Source organism: Saccopteryx leptura, chromosome 9 (assembly GCF_036850995.1).
Source record: "Saccopteryx leptura isolate mSacLep1 chromosome 9, mSacLep1_pri_phased_curated, whole genome shotgun sequence".
Classification (NCBI taxonomy): Eukaryota; Metazoa; Chordata; class Mammalia; order Chiroptera; family Emballonuridae; genus Saccopteryx; species Saccopteryx leptura.
In genome coordinates, this window is record NC_089511.1 from 88,975,337 (window position 1) to 88,993,002 (window position 17,666).

At 40.8% G+C, this 17,666-nt stretch overlaps 1 protein-coding gene across 2 annotated transcripts in view; it reads left to right on the forward strand.

Moving 5' to 3' along the window:
* The window catches only part of BMPR1A (bone morphogenetic protein receptor type 1A), a 201,243-nt gene that overhangs the window by 168,013 nt on the left and 15,564 nt on the right, over nt 1-17,666 (forward strand). For both annotated transcript variants that reach the window (XM_066350274.1, XM_066350273.1), the window contains 4 exons: nt 5,757-5,853; nt 6,418-6,517; nt 14,373-14,517; nt 16,601-16,793. In XM_066350274.1, the coding sequence (XP_066206371.1) occupies nt 5,757-5,853; nt 6,418-6,517; nt 14,373-14,517; nt 16,601-16,793 (535 nt within the window). The remainder of the gene's footprint in view (nt 1-5,756; nt 5,854-6,417; nt 6,518-14,372; nt 14,518-16,600; nt 16,794-17,666) is intronic.

The window sequence follows — 17,666 nt, forward strand, 5'->3', positions numbered from 1 at the left end:
AAATCTAATCCCTCTTTAATATGATAGCCTTTTACTATATGAAGAAAGGTTTCATTTTCCTGCTTTCCTCCCCATACCTTCTATTCTAGTCCTGGCGCATGAAAATTGTTGTTCACAATCACTTCAATTGTTCCTTGTGTGATTAGCTTTAGAGTTACTCACTGTTTAGTTTTTCAGTGTAATAATCAGAATTGAGTGTGGTCTGACCAGGAAAAAAAAAGCAGAGAATAAATAACTCCTTTCCCTTTTTCTAAATATGGCCAAATTTGACATTAGAGGTTTGCCTGTCTCCCATATTCTTACAGCACTGAGCTTTCTGTCAGTGGAAGCCCTGTGTCTCTCATGCCACTGTGGAGCTGTGTCTTTTCCTTTCTTTATTGGTGGTGCTGGTTTCTTGACACAAATAAGTTGATGGAATGAGTTTTGTTATACGATAGTCACATACTTGTCTATGTTAAATTTCACCACGTTAGAATTAGTTCTTTGCTTTTATTTAATAAGTCAAAATTTGGGGGATGTGAATTTGGTTTTTTCTTCAGTCTGGTTTTATGCCATTTGCATATTGATCAACCACACACTATACATTTTTTAGTCACTTAAAAATATTGAAGAAAACTATGGTTAGAACACTGAGTACAGCAGTAGCAACCAGGCCCGCTGAACTTGGCGTGACTCTGAACTGAATTCACTAATATAAGTTAGTCATGAAGCCTGACAATCTGTGTTCAAATTCATATGCTGCTTCTTGCCTGGCTGATGGTGGTGCAGTGGATAGAGTGTTGACCTGGGGCACTAAAGTCCCAGGTTTGAAACCCTGAGGTCGCCTGCTTGAGTGCAGGGTCATCAACATGATCCCAAGGTTTCTGGCTTGAAGCCCAAGGTACTGGCTTGAGCAAGGAGTCACTGGCTCAGCTTGAGCCCCCCAGACAAGGCACATATGAAAAACAATTAATAAACAACTAAAGTGAAGGAACTACAAGTTGATGCTTCTCATCTCTCTCCTCCCTCCCCCTCCATTCCTGTCTCTCTCTCTCTAAAAAAAGAAAAAGAGAGAAACATTTGTTTAGTAATAAATGGGTGTCGGATTGCTGTTGTTTAGATTCTACTGAATAGACTTAAGAATCATATAACAGTTTTATTTTAAAATGTCATTGTGTATATAAAGGCAGAAATGATTAATAGATTCTTTGCAGCTATTTATGATGAAAAATCTTAGGTGTCACCCTAAAAATATATGAGGGGATACATTGTTTTTAAGAATTCATTTAGGGGTTACACAAGCCAGAAACTTTAACTTCACTTGTCTAACTTTCTATGTATGTTGCTAAAAAGTCACTACCCATTTCCCTAGCACCTAACCGGAGGAAAACAGCTTTTGACTTTCACCCTCACCCTCTTCTTCCAGTGCTTTTACACATCCTGCCAGCTAGAGATCAGAACAGATTACAATGGGAACCATCACCATTGCCCAGACCGTGACTTTTTCTCTACTCCCACCCCTAGTTGGTAAAATGAGCTTGTTTTGTTTCTTCCCGCAGAATGGGTTTTTTCCTCAGAAACTGCCTGCCATTTCTTTCCTTTTTACGTATCACTTCCTTACGCTCCCCCATCCACGCTCACAAAATCTATTTTATTAATGCCAAGTAAGTTTTTACCCAGGAGGAATTTTTTAAAAATATTTTATTTATTGATTTAGAAAGAGGAGAGAGAAGAGAGGGGAGGAGCGGAAACAACTCATAGTAGTTGCTTCTCGTATGTGCCTTGACCAGTGCAGCCTGGGGTTTCAAACAGGCGACCTCAGCATTCCAGGTCGACGTTCCAACCACTGTGCGGCCACAGGTCAGGCCCTCGCGAGGATTGTTATCACCCACATGAACCTGGAGATACAACTGGACTTGTTTGGAATAGGGGAGTCAGGAGGGCAGGAATGAGAAAGGCCGTGTCGCCCATCTGCACTCCTGCCTTCTGCCTTCCCAGTTAGCCCGTGTAGGGAAGTTGTGAGGTAGGTCCTATGTTACTCATTCTTTGTGAAACCACATTGAATCTTCCAGTGGTTTACAAGCATTTTTAGCTTTTTCTAAAATCTTTTTTTGAAGATTTTATTTATTGATTTTTACAGAGAGAGGAAGAGGAGAGAACAAGAAGTGTCAACCTATAGTTGCTTTACTTTAGTTGTTCACTGGTTGCTTATCTTAAGTGCCTTGACTGGGCAAGTCCAGAGTTTGAATCAGCATTCCAGTTGGACGCTCTGTCCACTGCGCCACTACAGTCCAGGCATGTTTTTTCCTAGAATCTTGACTGGGATCCATGCCAACTTCACTAGAAGAATAATTAATTTATTGAATATTTACTGTTTAATATGGTACTTGGTATATTGTACCTCAACTCCTGCCCCCCGTTACTCTGAAAGACAGATTTTTTTTTGACAGAGAGAGGGACTGACAGGGACAGACAGACAGGAAGGGAGAGAGGGATGAGAAGCATCAATTCTTTGTTGTGGCTCCTTAGTTATTCATTGATTGCTTTCCCATATGTGCCTTGACTGGGGGGCCCCAGAAGTGCAGGTGACCCCTTGCTCAAGCCAGCCACCTTGGGCTTCAAGCCAGCAACCTTTGGGCTCAAGCCAGCGACCATGCAGTGATGTCTATGATCCCACTCTCAAGCCAGCGACCCCGCGCTCAAGCTGGTGAGCCTGCTACTCAAGCCAGATGAGCCCATGCTCAGGCCGGTGACCTCGGGGTTTCAAACCTGGGTCCTCCGCATCCCAGTCCAGTGCTCTATCCACTGTGCCACTGCCTGGTCAGACAAAAGACAGATTTTTTTTTTTTTTTAAAGACAGATATTTTTATCCTCCATTTTACAGCAGAGGAAACTGAAGCCCAGAGAGAAATGGGTTTATTGCTTGTGATCACAAAGTTAGTAAGTGGCAAAGCTACGATTTAAGCTATTTTATTCCAAAGCCCTCACTTTTTCCATAAATCTATGCTGCCTCCAGTCTGTTACTGGCAAAGTCTTTCTTTCCCTTTTAAAGAAAATATAATATTTAGCTGTTTAGTTTCCAACACTCCTCATTTTTTTTTTTTTTTTGCTATTTTTCTGAAGCTGGAAACGGGGAGAGACAGTCAGACAGACTCCCGCATGCACCCAACCGGGATCCACCCGGCACGCCCACCAGGGGGCGATGCTCTGCCCCTCCGGGGCATCGCTCTGCGGCGATCAGAGCCACTCTAGCGCCTGGGGCAGAGGCCAAGGAGCCATCCCCAGCGCCCGGGCCATCTTTGCTCCAATGGAGCCTTGGCTGCGGGAGGGGAAGAGAGAGACAGAGAGGAAGGGGGGGTGGAGAAGCAAATGGGCGCTTCTCCTATGTGCCCTGGCCGGGAATCGAACCCAGGTCCCCCGCACGCCAGGCCAACGCTCTACTGCTGAGCCAACCGGCCAGGGCCCAACACTCCTCATTTTTAAAACCTTTCAGTCAAACCTGTTTTTCTGCCATCTAACAGTGCTCTCATCTTCCTGGGATAGATTCCGAGGTTAGAAGATAGATTCATACAGAACACAGGAACTGTGTAGGACCTCTTCATTCATTTGGCATAGTGGTTCCCAGTTGCCGGTGTTAGTCTGCCTTCTCCATTCTCACCATCATTCTCAGAAACAGTGAGGAAGTATGCTTTTCCTTTCCCTGCATTTCCGGCTCTCGTCAGTGACACAGCCACTGCTTTGCAGTCTGTTCCAGCATTGCTGAAGAGACACTTTCCTGGGTCTTTACATTTCCTCTTCTTCAGGGCTGGACTCACGTTGAACTTGAGCCTTCCTGGAACTTTTCCTGTGTGGCACTTCTTTTCCTTCTCTTTAGTTATATACTCTTCATTATATCCTTTGTTAAGTGCATTATTTTTTAGATTTGGGATTATTTTAGAGCCACTAGTGTAACTCCGAACATTTTTATTTTTCTCTTTATAATCAATTGCTAAAAAGTAAAAAATTCAGTAAAAATGTAAAGTTGTCCTTCCTGTTGGAGGTTTCCAATGTTCCTGACCCATCTTCTCTGATAGAATCTCGGGTCATGGACTTAACATATTCACATTTTTAAATAATACCTGATTATACTGAGGTTTTACCTTCTGGCCATCTGCTAATTTACTTAAGAATAGCATGGCTGCCTGACCAGGTAGTGGCACAGTGGATAAAGCATTGGACTGGGACGCGGACGACCGAGGTTCGAAACTCCAAGGTTGCCTGCTTGAGTGCTGGCTCATCTGATTTTAGCAAGGCTCACCAACCTGAACCCAAGGTCACTGGCTTTAGCAAGGAGTCACTTGCTCTGCTGTAGTTCCCTCCCCCCCCCCCCCCCCCCCCCCCCCCCCCCCCCGGTCAAGGCACATATGAGAAAACAATCAATGAACAACTAAGGTGCTGCAATGAAGAATTGATGCTTCTCATCTCTCTCTGTCTGTCTGTCCTTATCTGTCCCTCTCTCTGTCACACACACAAAAAGACATGGTCAATTTCTGCTTACATTCTTGCTACTTTTTTAATAATAAACAGTTCCTTAGTTTGTTGGTCCAGAATAGCAGTTCTCCCAGGTAGTACTGAAATGTTAGAATTCAAGTGGAGAACTTGTCAATTCCTGTACTGTTAATCAACTAAAGCTTCACACATAATTGTTGCTATCTGTTCCCATGACTACAGTCTTTTCTTTGTGCTGTGTTCTCATCTTTTAAGGACACATCTCATATCTGGTTGGTGGTCCTAAAAACTCAGGAATATTGTCTTTATACTTTGCCCTTTTCTTCACTACATGTACTTTGGCTTGCTTCCACAAGCAGCTCATGAGTTTCGGCATAGGTAAGTGCTGGTCTGCAGTGTCTTCTCCCTGCTCCACCAGCTCTCCTTACCTGTGCGTCTTTGGCCGGCAACACCATCCACTTTCAGTCTGATCTGGTCTGGTCCACCCGAGTCTCAACATTACTATAAAATCATATTTACCTTACTACTTTATCATTGTAATAAAATGATTACCTGTGGTTTTTAGGAAAGATCTCATCACTTCAAATACTTTTTTTTTTTTAACTAAAAATGAATAGTAATAAATTAAGATGTGCCCAAGTTTGGTGGAAAATACTTAAAATTTTTATTTATCTGTAATTAAGTTATGGCCTAGTGCTAATAAACCATCTACATATATAGGTTCTCCTTAAGAAATACCATTTTAGCCTGACCAGGTGGTGGCGCAGTGGATAGAGCGTTGGACTGGGATGCGTAGGACCCAGGTTCGAGACCCCAAGGTCACCAGCTTGAGTGTGGGCTCATCTGGTTTGAGCAGAGCTCACCAGCTTGGACCCAGGGTCGCTGGCTCAAGCAAGGGGTTACTCACTCTGGTGTAGCCCCACGGTCAAGGCACATATGAGAAAGCAATCAATAAACAACTAAGGTGTCACAACGAAAAACTAATGATTAATGCTTCTCATCTCTCTCCGTTCCTGTCTGTCTGTCTGTCCCTGTCTATCTCTCTCTCTAACTCTCTCTCTGTCTCTGTAAATTAAAAAAAAATTTTTTTTTTAAATATCATTTTATAAGTCCTCACAGCTTAAACTACTTCAACACAGATTCTAACTTTTAATAATCTTTTTACATGCAAAATTTGAAGGTGTATTTTACTTACTGAGTTAGAAATGATATTTTATGAATATTTAAATGCTTCATTATCAGTTTAGTATATCAAACCATTTCTAATTTTATTATTTCTCTTCCTCTAGGACTCACCAAAAGCCCAGCTTCGCCGGACAATAGAATGTTGTAGGACCAATTTATGTAACCAGTATTTACAACCTACACTGCCCCCTGTTGTTATAGGTAAGTTAGCAGAGAAAAGTGTGATTATGATTTTTTTTTTTTTTTTTTTTTTTTTTTTGTATTTTTCCAAAGCTGGAAACGGGGAGGCAGTCAGACAGACTCCTGCATGTGCCCGACTGGGATCCACCCAGCACGCCCACCAGGGGGCGATGCTCTGCCCATCTGGGGCGTTGCTCTGTTGCAACTAGAGCCATTCTAGCGCCTGAGGCAGAGGCCACAGAGCCATCCTCAGCGCCTGGGCAAACTTTGCTCCAGTGGAGCCTTGGCTGCGGGAGGGGAAGAGAGAGACAGAGAGGAAGGAGAGGGGGAGGGGTGGAGAAGCAGATGGGCGCTTCTCCTGTGTGCCCTGGCCGGGAATCGAACCCGGGACTCCTGCACGCCAGGCCAACACTCTACCACTGAGCCAACCGGCCAGGGCCGTGATTATGATTTTAAGTAAAATATTTTCTCTGATTTTAACAGTAAACAATTCTTCTAGAATTTAATGCTACAAATTATTATTTTTTTTAATAAGATGTGATAGAAAGACAGTGTGTTTACTTCTTGGTTTACTTTTGTCGTCAGGTCCGTTTTTAGATGGCAGCATTCGGTGGCTGGTCGTGCTCATTTCTATGGCTGTCTGCATAATCGCGATGATCATCTTCTCTAGCTGCTTCTGTTACAAGTAAGACTATAATTATTTTGATGCAAAACATTTTGTTGAATAGTAGATATAAATTGTTTTTTAAATCACTGAGGAGAAACCATTTACTGCTAAAAGTAATTCAGAAACAATTAACAAAGCCTGACCAGGCGGTGGCGCAGTGTATAGAGCATCGGACTGGGACATGGAGGACCCAGTTTCGTAACCCCAAGATTGCCAGCTTGAGCATGGGGTTGCTGGCTTGAGCATAGGATCATAGACATGACCCCATGGTCACTGGCTTGAGCAAGGGGTCACTTGCTCTGCTATAACCCCCCAGTCAAGGCACATATGAGAAAGCAATCACTGAACAACTAAGGAGCTGCAGTGAAGAATTGATGTTTCTCATCTCTCTCCCTTCCTGTCTGTCCCTATCTGTTCCTCTCTCTGACTCTCTCTGTCTCTGTCAAAAAAAAAAAGAGAAGAAACCATCAACTTATATTCTCTGTTTATATCTTCTTAAGTTAACTAGATTATAATTTTCTTAAGGGAAAAGAGGATCTTACTCCCAATCATTTAATTAGACACAACTTTATATTTCTTGTTATGTTCCTGAGTCCTTATGACTTTCTTATTTATGGAATTGTCAACTTTCTTAATAGCTAAATGTTAAAACCTATTTAAAGAATCATCTATTTTATCATTCTTTAGTTATTTAGGGATTAAGAATTATTTGTATTTAGTCACCTGAAAAAGTTGTTAAAAGAGAAGAATAGTAATAGGAAGACATAAACTTCAAAAATAAAACATTATCAGCCCTGGCTGGTTGGCTCAGCGGTAGAACATCGGCCCAGCATGTGGAAGTCCTGGGTTCAATTCCCGGCCAGGGCACACTGGAGAAGTCCCCATCTGCTTCTCCACCCTTCCCCCTCTCTTTTCTCTCTATCTCTCTCTTCCCCCCCTGCAGCCAAGGCTCCATTGGAGCAAAATTGACCCCGACGCTGAGGATGGCTCCATGGCCTCCCCCTCAGGTGCTAGAATGGCTCTGGTTGCAGTGGAGCAACTCCACAGGTGGGCCAAGCATTGCCTCCTGGTGGGCATGCTGGGTAGATCCTGGGCAGGTGCATGCGGGAGTCTGTCTGTCTGTTGCCCCCATCTCCCGCTTCTCACTTTGGAAAAATACCAAAAAAAACACCCAAAACATTATCTCATTGGCATTTAAATACAGAGAGATTAGTGCAACAGGTTATTAAACCCATAAATAGACACAAGTATATAAGGAAATTTAGTATATGATAAGGATAACATTTCAGATCATTAAGGAAAAGATGGATTAATAAGTAGAGTTGGAGTATTTGGCTATATGGGAAAATATGAAATTGAGTAAATTCCCTACATAGAAATAAATTTTAACCAGATTGGAACTAAATATATACAAAATGAAATGATTAAAGTACCAGAACAGACTAAGGGTGAGTTATTTTAAAAAATAATCTCAGACAATGGAAGACCTTCTTCATGAGTCAGACACAAAATGTAAAAACAAAAAAGAAGCCACTTAACAATAAAAAGGAAAAGATTGATGGTGTTAACTACACAGAAATAAAACTTTATTATGTGGCAGAAACCATAAACGGTCAGAAGACAGACTGTCAGTGAAAACCATTGGCAGCTCCTATTACAAAGAACTGATTTCTCAAATATAAAGAACTTCTATGAATCAGGAAGAAAAGAATCTAGTAAGTCATAGGGAAAATGGCCACAAAAATGAATATATGACTTATCTAAAAAGAAATACATGGCCTGACTGGGCGGTGGTGCAGTGGATAGAGCGTCGGACTGGGATGCGGAAGACCCAGGATCGAGACCCCGAGGTCGCCAGCTTGAGCGCGGACTCAACTTTGAGCAAAAAAAGCTCACCAGCTTGAGCCCAAGCTCGCTGGCTCAAGCAAGGGGTTACTTGGTCTGCTGAAGACCCGCAGTCAAGGCACGTATGAGAAAGCAATCAATGAACAACTAAGGTGTTGCAACGCGCAACAAAAAACTAATGACTGATGCTTCTCATCTCTCCATTCCTGTCTGTCTGTCCCTGTCTATCCCTCTCTCTGACTCTCTCTCCATCTCTGTAAAAAAAAAAAAAAAGAAATACATGTAGCTCTTAAAAGAAAAATTAAAAGATGACTAAAGAAGGCTCTTACTGTGGTAAATTAAAATCATACTGAGATATTGTTTTTGTCTGTTATACTGGCAGAGATTCCAGTGTTTGATAGGTCTTAGAGATAACCAGGCAGATTGAGCATACATATTTACTCTTGCTCCCCTGACTCAAACAGCAATAGTTTTTAGTTGTTTGTCCAACTAACACAAGCACAGGATATAACAGCAAAAATCTTTGGAATCTATGAAACATGGATGAATAATAATTGACTTTACAGACCTAAAAATCTGAATTCTAGGCTAGAAATTGATAGTCATGAAGCAATCAGTGTAGAAGTCCTCCAAGAAGCTCGGGACCTGTAGTGCCCTTAATCTCTGGAAGTGAAGCTGAGAGTGGCAATAAAACCCAGAAAATTGCGTAAATGCCTATTTTTGGAGGCGTGGGGCTGTATTGATTTCTAATACTGCATTAAGAAAACTTGATGGCTCAAAACAGCAGTTATTACCGCTGTTTCTGTGGGTAATTGAAGGAATTGAGGAGTAACTTGACTGGTCATTTCAGGACCTCACCCTGAAGGCTTCACGGGAGCTGATAGCTCAACTTTGAAGGTAGCTCACCTCCAAGGCTCATAAGTTGACAGGCAACCTTAGTTCTCTCATGTGAGCCTCTCCACAGAGCTGTTTGAGTGTTCTCACAACAGGAAAACTAGTTATCTCCAGAGGGAGGCGTCTAAGAGACCAAGGCAGAACCACATGCTGTTTATGAGTTAGACCAGTAATTTCAACCTAAAACATGCACTAACCTGACTAAAAATTAGTCGGAGCACTTACCTCTTTTCCCTTGGATTGTCAAATAAAAACATGATAACTGGCAGTACAACTACAGCTGTCCAGTATGAACGAATCAAAATCATACTTTTTGTTGTTGTTGTTAGATGGGCAAAAAATGTATTTTTTTGGTGTGTGCAGAATTTTAGTAACTAGTTTATGTGTGCCATGAGATAAAAACAGTTGAAAATCGCTGATCTAGACTCAGAGGGTCACATCATCACTTCTGCCATATTCTGTTGGTCACCCAGGCCAGCCCTAAGAGCATGATAGAAGAAAGGTAAACAAGGACAGGCATACCAAGAGTTGATTACCTCTGTGGGCCATTTTGGAGGCCAAGTACTACAAACACTGAGATCCCCACCATCTCCCTAACAGAAGGCTAGAAGTGTATTATCTGGAAAGAACAAAAATAAGGTTTTCATCTGTGGTACCCTTATTGAGGGTAAGGGATTATAGTGAAAACAAGGAGGTAAAGTGAACATATATGTACTGATTGGTGGGCCCCTCAACCCTCCTAGAACCCTCTAAACCAGGCTTGTTTCCTCGAGACAACAGATCAGAAGATAGTAACAGCTGCCAATCAGGCAGCCAAGGATACAGGTCCCTGAAAAACAGGAAACAAATGAGGTGAGCCTTAGACTTGCCCAGCTTACTTCCTGAAAAGAGTTGCTGCTGCGGAACATAGGAGGAGCCCAGATGTAGCCCAGCAGAATCTGAGCTGAGCAGATAGAGTGGGGAGTCGAGTGAGAACAGTGGCGGCAGGTCATGGGACAGAGCGCTGGAGCGGAGTGAACCCCGGAGAAAGAGTCTGGAGAGCTGAAAAAGGTGCCCTTTGGTGGACAGATGAATTTTGATCAGCGAGGACAGGGGAATAAACTAGACAAGGTTGGGAATAGGGTCTGTCCCACCCGCTGTGAGACTTGAAAACCTTGTAATTCACAGGGCATTGGCTAGAGGACTCAGAGGGTCTTGGGATAATAATTAGGCCTACACTAAACATGGCTCTGGTCCTACCTCAGAAACAGGACCAAAGGGTCGGACCTTTTTCACATAGCTACATTCTCAAACAAAACTCAAGAATATTTATAGGGTTACAGAAATACCCAGCACCCAACAAAGTAAAATTCAAACTACCTGCCATTCTAAGATTACCAGGTATATAAAAATAGGAAAATACCATCCATAATGAGGGGGAAAGTAAGCAATCAATCAATACAGCTGACCCAGAATTGATATAGGTTTTAGAATTAGCAGACAAAGGCATTAAAAACAGTTATTTAACTATTTTCTCTGTTCAAAAGTTAGAGACATGGGAAATAGAAAAAAGACCTGAATCAAACTTCAGGAAATGAAATCTGTAATATCTGAGATGAATAATAAATACCCTGGGTAGGATTGATGCAGGGAGCATGAAGGCAGCAATAGAACTAAACAAGCATTAAGAAAAGAAGGTAAAGTAGTATTCCATAGTATATATGTACCAAAGCTTTTTAATCCACTCGTTCTCTGACGGACACTTGGGCTGTTTCCAGATCTTTGCTATTGTGAACAATGCTGCCACAAACATGGGGGTGCATTTCTCCTTTTGGAGCCATTCTATGGTGTCCTTGGGGTATATTCCTAAAAATGGGATAGCTGGGTCAAAAGGCAGTTCGATTTTCAGTTTTTTGAGGAATCTCCATACTGTTTTCCACAGTGGCTGCTCCAGTCTGCATTCCCACCAGCAGTGTAGAGGGTTCCCTTTTCTCCACATCCTCGCCAGCACTTATTCTGTGTTGTTTTGTTGGTGAGCGCCATTCTGACTGGTGTGAGGTGATATCTCATTGTGGTTTTAATTTGCATTTCTCTAATGATTAGTGATGTTGAGCATTTTTTCATATGCCTATTGGCCATCTGTATGTCCTCTTTGGAGAAGTGTCTATTCATCTCTTTTGCCCATTTTTGGATTGGGTTGTTTGTCTTCCTGGTGTTGAGTTTTACAAGCTCTTTATAAATTTTGGTTATTAACCCCTTATCAGACGTATTGTCAAATATGTTCTCCCATTGTGTAGTTTGTCTTTTTATTCTGTTCTTGTTGTCTTTAGCTGTGCAAAAGCTTTTTAGTTTGATATAGTCCCATTTGTTTATCCTGGGGGAGGGGAGGGGCACAAAGAAAACCAGATAGAAGGTGACAGAAGACAATTTAACTTTGGGGGAGGGGTATACAGCACAATCAAATGTCAAAATAATCTAGAGATGTTTTCTCTCAACATATGTGCCCTGATTTATCAATGTCACTGCATTAAATTTATTAAATAAATTAAAAGAAAAGAAGGTAAAAAATTAATTGAGCACTATTGAGCTGTGGCACTTCAAACAGCCTAATAAATATTTTAAAAATTGGAGTTCCCAAAGAAGAGGAAGGGACAGAAAAAAAATTTTAAGAATTAACAAAATTTTTCCAAATTTAGTGAAAACTATAAACCCATAGATCCAAAAAGCTCTGCAGACAGTATAAGAAACATGAGGAAAACTACATCAAGGCACATATTATAATCAAATAGCTCAAAACAAGTGATAAAGAGCAAAATTTTAAATGCAGCCGGGGCAAAAGGCAGATTATATACAGAGGACTAAAGATAAGGACGCTAGCCTACTTTTCATGGGAAACAGTTGTGAGCAAGAATACTGCAGAGCACCATCTTTAAAGTACTCAAAGGACAAAGTCTTGAATCTAGAATTCGATTCTCCGGAAATCTTTCTCAAAGATGAAGGCAATATAAAGACTTGAAGACATACAAAAGCTTGAAAGAATTCACATCACTAGCAGGTCTGCTGCACAAGAAATGTCAATGGAAATTCTTCAAGCAGAAAGAAAATTATGCCAGGTAGAAATACAGAGTGATGCCTGACCTAGGCCTCTGGGTTTGGACCCCAGCTGCTCCACTTGGCCAGCTGTTTGACTCAGAGCAATGATGAGCCTCTGGGCCCTGTTTGCTCATTTGTAAAATGGGAACAATAGCACTTACCTCTTAGGAGTTTTGTGACAATGAAGTGAGTCACAGAACAATGATATCAGCAGAAATGGGCCACTGTATTTTACCTATAGCAACAAGAACAAACATGTAAAACGTAAGTTGTTGTTGTTTTTAAGTGAGAGGAGGGGCGATAGACAGACTCCCCTGCATGTGCCCAGACCAGGATCCACCCGCAACCCCTGTTTGAGGCCAATGCTCAGCCCAGCTGAGCTATCCTCAGCACCTGGGACTACAATCGAACCAATCGAGCCACTCACTAACTGTGAGAAGAGAAGAGAGAAGGGAGGTAGGGGGGAGAGAAGCAGATGGTCACTTCTCATGTGTGCCCTGACTGGAACTCAAACCTGGTCACATCGGGCTAATGCTCTATCTACTGAGCCACATGACCAGGGCCATAAGTAGTTTTTTAATTAAAAAGCAAGGTCTAAAATATTAACATACTATTTATGTAAATTTATATACAGTTTATGAATATCTACAGTTTGGTAAAAATATAAATACATACATTGGGAGGATATAATCGCTTTTAGGATAGTGTTTATTAGGAGTCAGGGAGAGAAATAGAATGATCAGAGAAATGGCTGGAGCTTCAAATATTTCTAATTTTTATTTTCAATGTGTTTGAAATAATTATAGTATTTTGATTTATTAAATTTAAATATTGTACATGTGGCTATCAATTAAATTAATCTCTACCTTTCTCTATGTTTGAAATATTTTATATTTTGAATTTTAAAGAAGAGAAGCCTTCAAAAGTGTCAGATTGAATTAAGGAACTTGTTTCTTTTCCATAAACTTCTTTTTCCCTTTTTTTAAAAAATTTTTTTAGTGAGAGGAGGTGAGGCAAAAACAGACTCCTGCATGTGCCCCCACTGGGATCCTCCCCGCAAGCCCACTAGGGGGCGATACTCTGCCCATCTGGGGCACTGCTCCGTTGCAACCAGAGCCATTTTAGTGCCTGAGGAAGAGGCCATGGAGCCATCCTCAGCGCTCGGGTCAACTTTGCTCCAATGGAGCCTTGGATGCGGGAGGGGAGGTGAAGAGAGGGAGAGAAGCAAGAGGGGGGAGGGGGGGAGAAGCAGATGGGCGCTTCTCCTGTGTGTCCTGACCAGGAATTGAACTGGCCATCCACACACCGGGCTGATGCTCTACCACAGAGCAAACTGGCCAGGGCCTCTTTTTCCCTTTTTAAGATTGGAGATATATTTATTATTCATTTTGATACATAAATATGTATATATACTTATAAATTGAAATGAAAACACTTGTTTAAAGTAGAAAGTGTATATTTCTACAACCCCAAAAATAACTTATTTACAACTTGCTATCTATATTTTCTGATCTTTTTAGACTTATATATGTATATATAATTTAAAGATTTTTATAGCTAGATCACACTTTACTTGCTGGGTTTTTTTTGTTTTTTTTTTTAATTTATTCATTTTAGAGAGGAGAGGGAGAGACAGAGAGAGAGAGAGAGAGGAGAGACAGAGAGAGAGAAGGGGGGAGGAGCTAGAAGCATCAACTCCCATATGTGCCTTGACCAGGCAAGCCCAGGGTTTCGAACCGGCGACCTCAGCATTTCCAGGTGGACGCTTTATCCACTGCGCCACCACAGGTCAGGCCTACTTGCTGTTTTTTGATTTGTCTTTTTACTTGTCAGTCCACCATGGAAATCTTTCCATTTGAACATGACATACAGAACTCGACCTCACCAACTCCATTTCTGGACATTATTTAACAGAGTATGATGTAGAATCTACGCTAACGCTAATTCTGATACGAGCCTGACTGAAGGATGGATAATGGAGTCGACAACTTTAAGATTTTCTTACCTTTATATTTTATAGTTTTAGAGTTTTAATATAGATTATTTTCTGCTTTTTATAAAGACATTATTGCAAGAGCATCTCAAGCAGACGCTGTTACAATCGTGATTTGGAACAGGATGAAGCATTTATTCCAGTTGGAGAATCGTTAAAAGACCTTATTGACCAGTCACAGAGTTCTGGTAGTGGATCTGGACTACCTTTATTGGTAAGATAAAATGTTATATAAACATTCATGGTCTGTTGATACAGAATGTATCCTCATATAGTGACAGACTGCATATTTACTACAGATTAGGGAATATTACTACACATATTTTTTCCTTCTTAAGAAGTAAATAATTGGCTACAGTAATGCAAGATGTAATTAGTTAAAAATAAGAACTATGAAACAAGAAAAATAAAACAGGCAAGTATAAGGTTATGAAAGAAAAGGTGGTGATGAAGTGTTATGTAAGTGCTAGAATTAGCTCACAAGTTTTGCTTTTAACAGACATTTTTGGAGGAAAGTCAGGTATATGATTCTTTACATCTGTCAGGTTAAATTTACTGTTGGGAGAAGTATAACTCTAGATTCTGAAGTCAAAAGGAAGTTTCTCTCACCTACCTTTATAGAGGATACTTCCTTTAATATAATTCCATGTCACCAAAACGTAGTTCATAACAACCTTTCTAAAGGGAGTAATAAATAATTGTAAAGCATTATATTAAAGGAAATACCCAGATTTAGGGGTCAAGAGCACCCTTATGATAAACACCAGATATTCAGATAGATGTTTAATTGTTTAATTGCACTTGTTTAAATACATTCATCTCTGATTCAAAAATTTATTGAATTAAATAACTTCTGCAATTGAATTGGAAAGGTAAAGTGAAGTTGTCTTTATATGCAGACAACATTACTGTCTGTGTAGAAAAGCTAAAGGGTGATACCATAAAGCTATGACAACCAGACGTGAGTTTATCAGGGTTTACAGAATGTAAGGTCATTGTACAAAAATCTTTGAATTTCTGTACACTGGCAAAAAACAATTAGGAATTAAATTTACAGCTGTATTACTTGAAATAGCATAAAAATTAAATATTGGGCAATGAGCTTACAAAATTATGCAGAACCTGTACACTGAAAATTAGAAAACATTTCCAAAACAAATTAACACAGCCCTAAATAATTGGAGATGTATTCCTGTTTGTGAATCAGAGGACTCAGTATTCCAGAATCAGAGGACCTAGGATACCAGTTTTCCTAAAATTGACTTATAGTTTCAATTCAATGCAAATCAAGATCAGAGCAAACTTTTGTAAGAATTGATGAGCTGATTCTGACATTTATATGAAATACAAAGGACCCAAAGAGCCAACAATCTTGGAAAAGTATAACAAAGAGAATTCGCAACCTGATTTCTGGACTTAATGTAAAGCTACAGTAATCAGTGTGTGCAGGCTAAATATTGGATAAATAGGTATATCCTGGAACAGAAGAGTCTAGAAATGGAATTGCACATATGATCAATTGATTTGAGTGCCAGAGTGCGTCAATGGAGAAAAGACAGTCTATAAAACAGGACAAACTGGGCATCTATTTGCAGAAAAGTGAATCTCAACCCTTATTTCACTTCATATATACACTTACCTTGGAACTGAGATAGGCCTAAATGTCAAAGTTAAAGTATAAAACCTTTAAAAGAAAATGTTTAGAAAATCATTGTGACCTTGGGTTAAATACAGATTTCTTAGGACACAAAAGGCTTTGTTGTTTGAAGCAACAAACATTTATTATTTCTCATGATTCTGTGAGTCTGCTGGGCAGTTTTTTTCTGGACTTGCTCAGCTAGAGCAGGATGGTGTAATTTGTACACATGGCCAGTGGCTGACGTGGGGATTGTTTATTGGTCACAGGGCTCCCCAGAAGAGCAAGAAAGGGTAAGCTCCAGTGCACAAATACTGTTCAGGTGTCTTCACTTGCATCACGTCTCCATTGTTCTGTTACCCAAAGTGAGTCACGTGGCCAAGCCTAGACTCTACGACGGAGACAACCCAAAGGTGTATGTGTGGGAGGGGAAGTATTTTGAACTTTTTTGCAAGCAGCATGCCACATTGACTAACCTGTTAGTGTATTATTTTAGAACCTATTGTATAGTGTCTAATCTTCTTTTAAATATATTTTAATTTATAGTATTGGAGTTGGTTGGTTATATATATCATCCTTTTTGATGGGATGGACCATATTCTCAGCCTTAATATAGGTTCTTTTCCCCAAGAACTCAGAACATTTTTTCTTTTTAATGAAGGTTCAGCGAACTATTGCCAAACAGATTCAGATGGTTCGGCAAGTTGGTAAAGGTCGATATGGAGAAGTGTGGATGGGTAAATGGCGTGGTGAGAAAGTGGCAGTCAAAGTGTTCTTTACCACTGAAGAAGCTAGCTGGTTTCGAGAAACGGAAATCTACCAAACTGTGCTAATGCGCCATGAAAATATACTTGGTGGGTACACGTTGATTTCAATCCATATCATAATATGACAGGGTTCCTGGGGTGCAGGTGGAAGCCTGACAAATGGGTTCTGAAACTATGTGAGTTCAGACGTGTACACTGTACTGTATTAAATACAGTGCAGTCCTTAGTGCAGCCAGCCCTATATTACTGCCCTACAAGGAAGCAGCCATGAGCGTCAAAGGAATGACAGCTTATTGGACTTATATAGTAACAAAAACCGAGTGCTTTAAGGTAATTTAAGCAGTTTTATAGGGTAATTTTATATACAGCTTTTGCCTTTGTAAGCCACCACCACCACCACATGATGTCGCTTAATGTTCTGTACTCAGTAGGTCTCTCCCTCTCCACCCACAATCCCACTTACATGATAGCAAAATAATTTAGTCAGTATCTGATTAATCAGGCACATAAACTCACTCAGCTTTCTCGACCTTTCATCTACTGTTTCCCTTCCCCTTAATTTAGATAGTGCATGGTACCTTGCCAGGAGTGTGGTGGAAACTTTTATTAGCTTCCTAAGGCTGTCATAACAAATGGCCACAAACTGGATGGCTTAAAACAACAGAAATTTATTCTGTGAGTTTTTGAGGCCTGAAGTTTAAAATCGAGGTGTGGGCAGGCCCGTGCTTTCTGAAGGCTCTAAAGCAGGGGTCCCCAAACTGCGGCCCCCTAAGGCCATTTATCCAGCCCCCGCCGCATTTCCAGAAGGGGCACCTCTTTCATTGGTGGTCAGTGAGTGTCATTGGTGGTACAGTACTGCTTCTGGTGACATGGGATGCACGCATCACGGCTCCGGAAGCACGTCATATCACTTGTACGGCTAGCAGTGACAAATATGGAACCAGACATTGACCATCTCAT